A 12,282-nucleotide genomic window follows, 5' to 3' on the forward strand; every position below is an offset into this window, starting at 1 on the left:
TCTATCTATCTATCTATCTATCTATCTATCTATCTATCTATCTATCTTCATTTAAATGAATGTTGACTTATTCTGAGTTCCATAAACAATAATTATCAAGCTCACTACAAAACTAAGAGAATAGAGATGTGGCTCAGTTGGTAGAGTGCTTGAATACCATGCATGAGGCCCTGGGTTCGAATCCCAGTGCTGCAGAAGCTGAGTGTTTTCGAACATAATTATAAATCCAGCAGGTGTAGGGTGGAAGAGATTAAATAGGTCTGAGACTAGATAGGCCACAGACGCTGTGGGAGGAGCTGTTTTCTTAAATATGAGTCTTGTACTCTTTCAGAGGACCTAAAGATGCCCACCATCCTTAACTGTATATCAGAGAACAGAGAAGTTAGGCTGCCAACCAAGTGTGATCTGCCCTCCTCAAAACTGTTTGTGATGGGGTCTCACATAGCCAAGGTTGACCTTGAACTCATTATATAACAGAGGATGGCCCTGAACTCTTTGTACTTTTTTTTTCACCTTCTACCTGAGGAACTAGATGGGTATGTACTGCCATAGTCAATGTCTGTACTGCTGGGATACAGGTCTAAGTCAGAGAAAATCCCAGCACTGAAGGGAGGAGGTTGACACAAAGTCTCATCCCTACCGAGAAGTTCTTTGCAACTGATGCCAGTGGGGAAGGGAAAAGTCAGTTATCTCTAATTGAGTGTCACTGGATATGTCAACTACGTGCCCAAGAAAGGGTTTCTACCCAGGAGTAGCTAGGCAACGCAAAGCAGACTCTATGTTTTCCTTTTTCTGTACTGCTTTGTTTTGTCTTGTTTTTGTTTGTTTGTCTGTCTTTTTTTTTTTTTTTGCTTTTTGGTTGTTATTCTGACTTTGATTTTTTATTTTTTCTGAGAGATAGATAGATAGTTAGATAGATAGATAGAGAGAATGAGAGAGAATGAAGATGATATTGGGTAAGTAGGCAGGTAGGGAGGATCTGGGAAGGGAAAGAATGTGATCAAAATGTATTGCATGAAAACAAAATTTCAATTAAAGGAAGAGAGAAAATAAAACAAATCTTAATTGTGAAAAAAATTGTGTCTACAAAATAAGTTGCCAAAACTTTCTACTTAATGACAAGACATTTAAGAAAGGGTGTTGGTTGTATGTAACCTGTATGAACTATGCTATTACTCTCAGCACAGACAAATGGATCTCTGTGAGTTCCAGGCCAGCCTGGTCTACATAGTGAGTTCCAGGACAGCAAGAACTATGTAGAGTGACCCTATCTCAAACAAACCAACAAAAGATTAATTTTTAATATAAATCCCTGTTCTCATGGGATAGCTACACGATTAAATATGGCTATCTTCCAAGACTGTTTGACTCCATGCCTTTTAATCAAATAATAAAAAATCTTTTCATATTTATTGTAGTATATATGTACAAAAGGCATAACATAGCATGGGTGTGGAGGTCAAAGGACAACTTGCAGAAGTTTGTTCTCTCTGTCTTCACCTGAGAACTAAGCTTAGCTCATCAGATGTGGCCTCAGCACCTTTCTTGGCTCATCCTCTCTCTGGTTCATTTTTAATTTTATTTCTTTTTAACAGTTTTGCTTTTTGAGGGTGCTTGCTCCTTAGACCATCACTTGGAGGCTTTCCCATCTGCTTCCTGGACATCTACTGCATATTTCTGTCTGTGAGACTAAAGTAGCCTTCTTCTCCACAAACCAGCCCTCCTCCTAGCAGCTTTAATTCAACGTACGTCTTTGCTCCTACTTTTCCCTTTAGCCTTGAACTAGGAACACTCTTCCAGGTAATGTCTACAGCTTCAAGGATTCAGGGACTTCTTTCACTTTGGTCCCCGCCTCTTGCTGGTAGTTACCTTCATGTGGCCCCTTCTTGATGTGTTTACTGTGAATGTTGCCTAACTACTAAGAATGTCACAGTGAGTGAAGATTTTGTCTGCCTTCCTCCCAACGCTGCTATTTTGTATGTATTGGCTTCCTGTCTCTGTGGATGCAAACAGTGCATTCAGCCTTGATTTCTTGTTCTATTGATGTCTTCTGTCAAAGTCATGCTCATTAATGTTATCTTATGGCCCTCGATTGGGAAAGATGGAGGCCTCTGTTTTTGTTTTTCCTCTTTCAGAGTTTTCCAGCTTCCTACAGTCAATTCTGGACCTTTTGTATCACCCGAATTGGTAGTGCAACATTGGAGACTCTAATATTTTTGTACTCTTTTGCAATTGCATATTTGTAATACTTGTCTGTGGATGACCTCTCTGCACTGAGCTCCATGAGGTGTTTACTTTATTACTTCTCTCTATGTCTCTTGAAGGTCAATGCCCCTGATATCAATTTGAATGGCTTCTCCTTTTCTCAGTCATATTTTCTTCCTCTGTGCCTGAAGTCCCACAGGGATACCTGACCAATGTCCTTATGTCTCAGGCTATGTTCCATGAACTGTCACTAATGAAATATCCTAGGACTGCTAAAGAAATACATAAGAGAGGGGGGAAAGTCAGAATATCCTTCACAGTTCTTGTTGGTGTCATTGGTTTTGCCTGTATTTTGTGAAATACAGCATAAGTGGAGACACATGCTACATCTTCAGGTAAAATATTGTGCTTACTTGAGGTTGACATAAAAGAAGAACACTTTTTTTTTCTTTTAATTTGAAAGGCATAGCTTCCCCTACCTTGTAACAGTCAATATTTCTCACTATACCTTGACTATCTTACAAATATGCTTTAATACATCTTAATGTTTATAAATGAATAATAAAAATATGATAGCTGGATGGGACAAGTGATAATGGAATGGAAGCTGGAGCACAGGGCCCTCAGGGCTCCAGCAAGGCCAGTTCTTTTGATTGGGGTGGAGTGTACAAGATTGAGGCACTATCTTATAGAATAAATAGAATGAGGAGGTCCTCTAGTAGATGAATACTGGGGGCTTGGAGTATTGAATATTTGAAGCTACCAGTGTGGCTGTATTTTGGAATTTATAATTTCCCCCTTATCTGTAATTGTGAGGGAGAATGGAGATTAATGAGTGTGCCCCTTTTTATTTTGAACCAGAATTCCTATGGTTTTGATTCTTTTAAATCTTTTCTTCAAAAGTTTGCTCCTTTCTAGAAAATTGCATTTACAATGATGTGACTAAACCTGATGTTCCTTCCTCATGGCTAAGCTTTCCATGATCCTGGAAATGGGGGAAGAATACATCTAAATAATTAAAAATCAACTAAAAATTTTCTTTTTTCTGATGTGATTGGGTGAAATCAAAGGAAAAGCAGAAGCATGAAAGAGGATGTGTATTAGTAAGGCCAAGAGGGGGCTGCAGTGGAACTGCTAGTGAAGCTGCTGAAGTTGGAAAAGCTGGACTCTGATCCTGAGAGAGAGAAAGAATGGTTATTATCTCTCAGAAGTGTCTGTGGACTGAGTGTTGGGGCAGTTTACCCTGCTTGTCCTAAACAGTGTCTGCCAATATTCTCATTATTTTCTTGATGGGGGCTGTGATGAGTTCATGTGACAGTTACTGACTATAGGGTCTGTGTGTTGTAAGCAGTTGGAGGCAGATAAGGTTGAGGAATGAGACAACTGGTATACCTAGCTGCAGATTTGAAGTGTGCTGTGACTGGGCACATTAGCACCATAGTGAGACTGAAGTCTGGATTTTCTTAAGGTTGGGATGGCTGAGAGTTATTTTCAAGTTCTAGTACAGCTTGCTCTCTTTCCTTTGATTCTTATCTATTACATGGAGGAAAAGATCTTCCACGTACATATACTTGCCACTCACTTTTTGCCACAGTTGTTTTTCTGCTTTAGAGGGAAGTGTTGTTTACCTGAAAGGCAGACCCCAAAGATTTTTCTTTCTGGAGATGGCCAGGGCAGGAATGAATAGTGGCCATCTAGGTTTCTTAGCATTCTGGGTTCTTTTGTCTCAAACAGGAGCTAGTTCTGTGTTTTTGTGCAGGGGCATAGAGAGAAAGAGAATCATTTCTGAGATGGGGAGGAGGCTGATAGCATAGACTTGTGACCACCATATTTGTTCAGCTGTTTGCATCCCCCCAAGCATACTTCAAGTTCAAAATAATACTTATATCATCAAAACAGAAGGGTTTACAATGTTAATCCCTAGGCTTTTAGTGGTACCACAACTGGGAAGATCCAGACCCAAGATGGGAGTTTTAGGCATTTTGAGACCACAGGGTTTATAGTCATGAATGCTAAGGTACCAGCACCCCTCAATTCAGCCACTTCTGGTCCATAATCTCTCAAGAATGCTTTGTTTCACTTCATGATTCGCTCTTTAGCCTCAACAAGAATGAATTTGAGTAAATTTATTTGAGATCCTTTGACTATTTTTAATGAAGGAACCTAATGGTGGTGCTCTGTGACATGATGACTTCTGCCATATATTATTTTGTTTACTATTTATATAGTCCCTTTAGAGGTCCATCTTTTGAGTCAGAACACACTGGCAAGCAGGTACCATTTCAGAGGCTGTTTGCTGTTAGTGGTGATATTCATTAGTCTAATGATTTCACTTGTAATTTTGCATGTTCTAAAATGAGTAGGGCATCGGAGAGATGGTTCATTCTGTAACCTACTTGCCATGCAAGCATAAGGTCTGGAATTTGATTCTCAATAGCTATGCTATGTAAGAGCCAAATGTGGCAGCACAGGCCAGTAATCCCAGCATCTAGAAGGGAGAGACAGGAGGATCCTGGAGTGTTGAATGGCCAGCCTCACTGAATTGGTGAGGTCTGGGTTCAGTTAGGTAGAAATAGATTGAAGAAGACATTGGCTGTCTACTTCTGACATATATGCACACACACACGGACACACACATATGCTGTATACTACATAAATATACATGGATGCATACATATATAGTACACTACATAAACACACATGCACACAGATGTATACATATACTGCACACTCCATAAACACATATAAACAGATACATACATATACTGTATACTACATAGACACACATGCACGTGATTACATAATATACTGTACTACTGTACATTACATAACTAAATAAAAATAAGCCCATGTTATCTTTTTTCTATGTTTCATTATTGGTCTTAGCCCAAGATTAATTATTCTTATCATTCATAGGAAATGGTAATTTTAAAACACTTAACCCGAATTAACTTATATAATTTATATAGTTATGTTTATATAATTGTGAGATCCAGAATAAAATGAAATAGATGTTTCACTGAGTCATTTTCATAACACACACACACACACACACACACATACACACACATACATACATACACACACGGGGGGCAAGATATTTCAGAAGGAATTATATATGTATGCATGTATATATGTGTATATGTATGTACATTGAGCCAGCATCTTACCAAGCTTCCCTCAAACTCAAAATGTCCTTGGTTTTACATCCCAAAAATTGGCATTCAAGCATGGACCACCATGACCAACTTATTTTATTCTTTTTTTCTCCTCTGCTTTAATGTGTTTCGATTTTTATGAGCATTTTTTTCTCTTGGCCAATGTGGTGATGGTCCTCTAATATAGAATGTAAAATTGAGGCTCCAAGATCCAGATGAGCTACCCACTAGAATTAGGTAGTTTGGAAAGTCCTGCTGACTCACACTGACTCTCAGTGCTTATAACTGATTCTGTGCTTTATCCTTCTTCTTATCTATTTGTATGTGTACCTAGTCATGTCTGGGTCTTTGCATTTTTTCTGAGAAATGGATGCCCCATGGTTTGCATGAAGCCTGAAGTAGCTATGCTCTGAAGTCTTTGATAAGACCCACTTGTGATAACCCATTTCTCACTGTGAATTTTGACTAAACAGATGAGTCCTCTTTATGCTGGATGGTTCTACCTGTAAACGAGTGGTTCCTTCCTTGTGTACCACAAATGGTGAGAGAAATGAGCTGTGTGTGGTACTGGTACTCCTTCTGAAGTTTAATTTCTTGTTCTCTTCTTATGTTGACATTTAAAATCCTGTATTTTCTTATCCTTTCTTTATTTCTTCCCAGGGTGGCACCCTTGTCTTCCCAGAATGTGATGATTCGACATGGCCAGACCCAGGAGTACGTGCTCAAGCCCAAGTATTTCCCAGCTCCGAAGGTGGTCTCTGGAGAGCAGTCCACAGAAAGCTCTTTCTCTTTAAGATATGGGCAGGAGCAAGTCACAGCACCCTTTCAGGGTGAGTACCTTTTCAGACAGCCATTTTCCTGTGTTACAGACTCACAGTTTGGAAACATTTTCTTTGGTTTAGATGGTTGTAATGTGTCACAGTAGATAAAATTCAAGAGTCATTAAAACACCTCCTTTAGTTCCTAAAACAACCAGACAGCAGATTTTTAGCATGGTTTCCTTATTCAGAGGAAAGACATTTTTTCCGGGACTTTGGAAATAAATCTGGAGTGACTTGTCTGAGATTCTGTTTCTGCAGGGTTCCTTCTTCTGAGAGACGTGTTCCCTCTAATTTTAGGTACAGCTGCATGTCTGACATGTTTGTATCGATAAAATGTTTTCTTTAGTTAAGCTGCCAAGATCCATTCCTTGTGAACAGCCTGATTTGTCCTGTATTCCTCTCTGAGGTTCGCCTGTGGTAGCTATTTTTATGCTGAAAGGTCTACCTAGTTTTCAGTCTACCTAGCAGATGGCAAGGAAGACTTGACTGAATTTGTAAAGGACTATTGTATCTGGGGCCAGCTTGGTTGGTATCTCCCTGTGTGAGAAGCTCAAGGACACAAGCCCTGGCTGGACTGGTAGGGAATGTGATGATTTGTGGTTTAGGTATTACAGAGTGTGTGCTGGCAGAATCCTCGGAGAATGCGCTGGAGCAAGGCACAGACCATTCAGAGGCGAGAACTAGGCTCACCCCTCTCCTTCCAGAAGCTTCCTGCTTTAGTCTATGTTGACTGATCGCCTTCACCATAACTGATCAGGGAGCATGCCAGGTGTGAGGTGGAAAAGGACTCTCTGTTGCTAGCAGGACTACTGCAAATAGCCCAGAGAGAGCTTTTCTACTGCTCAACACTTAAGAAGTTGGAATCTGCCGCAGATTTGATGCTCTGCTGCTGGCCCCCATCTCTCACTTTCTGTTGTGAGCCTCTGGTGACTGACACTTGCTTTTTTACAATAGAAAATCCAGTGGCAGATTTGTTTATCTGCACTTAATGTTTTGAGACAGTTCTCTTCTGTGGCTGGTGTCCAGCTCCAGAGCGAGAGTTTGGTGTGGCTTTATTGGGATTATAATGAAAGCAAAGCAGGACCTTAGGGAATGGTGTAGAAACCACCTGGATCATCTCCTTGTCAGACAAGACAGTCCCTTGTCAGTTGCAAAAGGAAGCTGTAATCACTATGCTCTGTAATGCCCTTTGAGGTCTTCGGGGTGGGTGGGTGGGGTCGTCCTTATACAGGAATATCTCTGAAGTGTGCCATGTTGTCCTCATCCTGATTTTAAAAATGAACAAAGGGAAGGGCTTATTGTTATTAGCTTATGTAGATAAATACTTTTTGGAAGCTCTCTAAGGTTTGGAAGTGATAAGAAGGGGATTTTTGAAACTTTATGTTCCTTTTGATAGAGGAAGAAAATTCTGAGCTAGATGGAGAAGTCAAGAAAAGATGGTTTGATGGTCGCTGGGAAGAAGATGAGATATGGTGTTTTTAGATAGTTACTGATGACTTGTTATTTAAGTGAAATTCTCTCTCTCTCTCTCTCTCTCTCTCTCTCTCTCTCTCTCTCACACACACACACACACACACACACACACACACACACACACACACTTTCCATACTGTCTCTACCTCTGTAAGAATTTAAACTAAAACCTTGCTTTAGCTGTCTTCTGGAAAATGAAATGATTTTTTTTTAAGTCCCCTGCCTCTTGTATGTATTTTCTACATAGTGGGGAAGCTAGTGAAGGATTGTAGACTACCACATGACCTCAATGATGGTGTGCTCATCTGAAGCCCTGAAAAAGATGGAACTGGATCAAAAAAAAAAGGCTTCGGAAGGACTGAAACATTAGTCATATCTGAAGGCAGGAAGGGAGATGTGGCTATTTTTACTGTTGCTAACACTATATTGAGAGCTGGAGGTCGAGCTGGAAAGCCCTGAAAACAAGGAATTTTACAGGACTGTGAAGGATACTGAAATAGGAACATGAGGGAAAGGTTAGAAGGAAGACTGATGTGGGGAAAGGAGCAGAGGTAGGAGGGACTTGAAAGTGTTTGCTTCTTCACACCCCTCCTCTGTGTCAGGTTGGAGGACGGTGGGAACCCAGTGTGGAAGTGAATGGAGGGGGGTTAGCAGTGGACAGCCCAGGACAGGAGAGTCTTTTAGTACCTTCATTCTCAGCTTCCTAGGAGAGATCAAATCCAAACAGATCAGCTCCACAGTGTGCTGAGGGGTAGGCAGTGAAAGAGAAGCAGATACTTCTAACTTCAGAAGAACAGAGGAGATCAGGCCACTAGGACATGGTTTATCTTGGGATAAAATTGCAATGTTGGTGTGTGCCTCCCCAAGCATGTTACCATGACTTTGGGGCAAGCTACTAGAATGAGTGGAAATATTTAGGTTGGTAAAAGAGCTCGTGTTGTTTTCTCCATTGGAAAGAGGGGTTGAGGTTGGTGAGCAGTAGAACAGGTATAACAGAAAAGCAGAAAGGAGATGGCTAGTGTTTGAAGGACACTGGGAGGGAAGGTCTGGGGAAGAGGAACAATTGCTTGTAAAAAAAAGATAAGGGAAGCATATATGTTAATTAAAATAGATATATACATACACATACATAAATACATAGATACATAGATTAGCAGATATAGATAGGTAGACTGCTAGATGCACACACACACACACACACACACACACACACACACACACACCAAGATACATAGATATGGCTGAGAAAGGAAGTGCATTACTATAATTTGTTATAGTTAGCTGGATCGAAATTGGTATCTTACAAACAGCGATAATGGAGCATGTAAAATCCTGTTTTCTATAGCTTAATAAGCTCATAGAAAGAAGAGATAGCAGTTCTAAAAGCCACAGAGAGCAAATACTTGCTAAAAAAAAAAAGAAGAGTACTGGTCAGAATATGGAGGTGAGAAAGATGTGGCAGTGGCGTGTGGAGTGGACTCTATATTGCTGACCGTGTGACTGTGCCATGTATAGCACTCTTCAGGTGAAAGACTGGATGGGAAACAAGCCATCAGGTTGTTGGTGACGTGATCTCTCTGGGGAAGAAGCAGTGTTCTGCTGGAATTTTCCAGAATTTCAGTAGCATAGCTCACCGCCCTTGTCCACTGTGTGCACATAACTTCTCATATTTTGATTTGGTATGCTTGCCAGCCTTCTCAGTCACTAGGCAATGGCGTGTTCTACATTGGGTATTCTGTAGTATCTGATTCTAGTGATAAGTTGGATCTCCACCATATTCATCAACCTTGAATTTAATTTGCGTGAGTGTCAGCTAAAGTATAGGTTGACAAACTTGTGCTTAAGCTCAGTAAATATTTTAGGTTTTGTGGCCAAGAAGAAAACTGAGATTGTTATACAAATATTTTGATACCTATTTAAAATGAGACCTTTAAAAAATGTCAAAGAGTGTAGAATACTGGGTAAATTGTTGGAGGCTGATGGACTATCAACCAACCCAGATCTAGAGACTGTGTGTGTGTTGTGGTTTTTGTAAAAATGTGTGTGTTGTGATTTTGTATGTATATTTGTATGTGTGTGAGGGTTCACTCACCCATGTAGGTACATGTTGTGGTTAGAGATTGACATTGAATATTTTTCTCAATTATCCTCTTTGTATGTTTTGAAATAGCGTCTGTCTCACTGAGCCTAGAGCTCACAGATTCAGCCTAGATGGCGAGCATCAATCCTCTGGGATCTGCCTCTCTCCATCTCTCAGTGCTAAGATTACAATTGATTCTACTATGCCCAACTTTTCCATAGATGATGGCAATCCACACTTAGGTCCTTGTGCTGATGTAAGAAGCACTTTACCCACTGAGCATCTCCCTAGTCTGAAATCCAGTGTCAGCTACTAAACACATCTAGATTTGGGATCTGATGACTGATAACTGGGAGCAGGACAGAAAACCCAAAAGCTTCCCTGGAGACTCTGCCTGTAACTGTCACTCATTTTCAATGCCCTTACAAGCCTGTCCACCATACCCCCATGGTTCTCAAACATCTCTATCAAGTTTGGAGATAGCAGAAAATCAGGAAGCACTAGGGAAACTCTATAAATTGAATTTCTTTCAATGTTAAGAATATCAGGTTGAGGGACAACTGGAAAAATAGTGAATGTTAGCCCTGGGATTTTACAGAAAACCAATGGATCATGGTCACAGAGCTGAAATGTATATTAAGATACGACCTGGATTTCTCAAAAAAGCTAACAGAGTATTTAGCTAGCAATTTTAATCTCCAGTAGAATTTAAGAAACATGTTCTCACAGAGATTTGTATCTAACTGTTTATCTCAGCCCAGTATCTAATGAGAGACAATGTTCATCAGATGACGGATGCCTAAACAAGTGAAGTATTTACATAGAATAGAGTTTGAGCCATTATAAAGGAATGGGGTACAGATAATGATAGAACTCTAAATATACCAAGTGAAGGAATTCAGGCACGGAAGAATCCAGACCACATACTATATTGTTCCATATATGACATATCAGTAATAGGCAAATCCACAAGGACAAAAAGTACATTAGTGATTGCCAATCTAGGGACAGTGCCTGCTTAAAGGCCAGGTGTTTCTTTTTGGATGACAGAAAGTGATCTGGAGTCATTAGGTCATGGTGACTGCACAGCCTTGTGACTATGTTAAAAAGCAGAGAGTTCTACAAGTAAGAAGGACAAGGTCTCTGGTGTGTGAATTGTGTCTCAGTAAAAATAAAACATTATTTACAAGGACAGTTGCCAAGTAGGTGGTTCTGAAAAACCTCACCAGCTCCAAGGAGGAGAGAGAACTCCACTGGTCTGGAGTCTTCGGAAAGGTACAAATGAGGTACGGCCTTTATCCAGCCCCTGCCTTGGTGATGTGTTAAAGAGAATGCAGTAAACCGGTTTCCCCTTCACTTGGTTTAATAGTATTGTTTTAAAGCTTTATTTATTCATTTTATGTATACCAGTGTTCTATTTGCAGGTACATCTGCAGGCTGGAAGAAGGCATTAGGTCACATTATAGATGGTTGTGAGCCACCATGTGGGTGTTGGGAATTGAGGTCAGGGCCTCTGGAAGAGCAGTCAGTGCTCTTAACTGCTGAGCCATCTCTGTAGCCCCTTGGTTGAGTAATGTTTTTAACTCAGAGGGAAAACTTGAAATGGTAGAACACACACACACACACACACACAAACACACACCCCCCACACACAGTGGTCAGTGATTGAATGTTCTCCTGTATTGCTCTATACCTTAGTTTTTATGACTGAGGCTTGCTAACGACTAGGTTGACTGACTACAGCGATTCAGGGTTCCTCCTGTCTCTGCCCACTTCCCCCTGATCCAGTGCTGTGGCTGCAGACCTGGACGGCCATTCCTGGCTTCTACATTGGCCCAGAGGACCTGAACTCAGGTCTTTGTGCTTGTGTGGTAAGCACGTTACTGACTGACCATCTCCTCAGTCCTGACACTGAAGTTCTCGTTGCTAATCCCACTTGTTTTCCCACGGTTAGGGGCTCAACTTTTTAAGCTGGCTGCTTGTATTTCAATATAATCTTCTAAAAGTTTATTTTGTTATATTCAAGGAAGCAGATGTTTTAAATTCCAGAAGAGGCATATGTCATGTTTTATAGATTAACTTCCCAAAGGTCTATAAACAGAGATAACTCAGGCTCTTAAGAGCACTAAGGATTTATATTCTGATGCACTGAGATGGGGAGTAGGAAGGAAAGAGAGAAACAAGCATACCACCAACACACTGTACTGTTAAACTGGCGGGAAAAGGCCCACTTTAAACTGTTAAATACAATGCTTTTTGTTTAAACAAGCAGTCTCAGAGGTGACACCAGATGTCCATCAAGCTACTTTTGGCAGAAACCAGCGCCTCAGGAGTTGTCTTTCCCTGGAGTTTGTGGTCTGTGCTGACCTTTCTCAGTAAATCTTTGCTCAACCTACTCCCAACTGCCAGAGGTAGGCTGACTGAAATCATCTCTTTCCCTGAGAGGTAAACCTGCTTCCCCAGTCTCCTGAGCCTTGCTGTGAGAGAAATGCAGCATGTTCTCACAGCATGGTCTTCTCACAGCATGTATGTTCTTACAGCATAT

General features: G+C 40.7%; 1 protein-coding gene across 2 annotated transcripts in view; it reads left to right on the forward strand.

Annotated features, from left to right (window-relative positions):
• Ltbp1 (latent transforming growth factor beta binding protein 1) overlaps nt 1-12,282 on the forward strand; it is a 379,032-nt gene that overhangs the window by 135,759 nt on the left and 230,991 nt on the right. For both annotated transcript variants that reach the window (XM_028773421.1, XM_028773422.1), the window contains exon 4: nt 6,024-6,193. In XM_028773421.1, the coding sequence (XP_028629254.1) occupies nt 6,024-6,193 (170 nt within the window). The remainder of the gene's footprint in view (nt 1-6,023; nt 6,194-12,282) is intronic.

This window comes from Grammomys surdaster, unplaced genomic scaffold (genome assembly GCF_004785775.1).
Source record: "Grammomys surdaster isolate TR1022 unplaced genomic scaffold, NIH_TR_1.0 227, whole genome shotgun sequence".
Taxonomy (NCBI): domain Eukaryota; kingdom Metazoa; phylum Chordata; class Mammalia; order Rodentia; family Muridae; genus Grammomys; species Grammomys surdaster.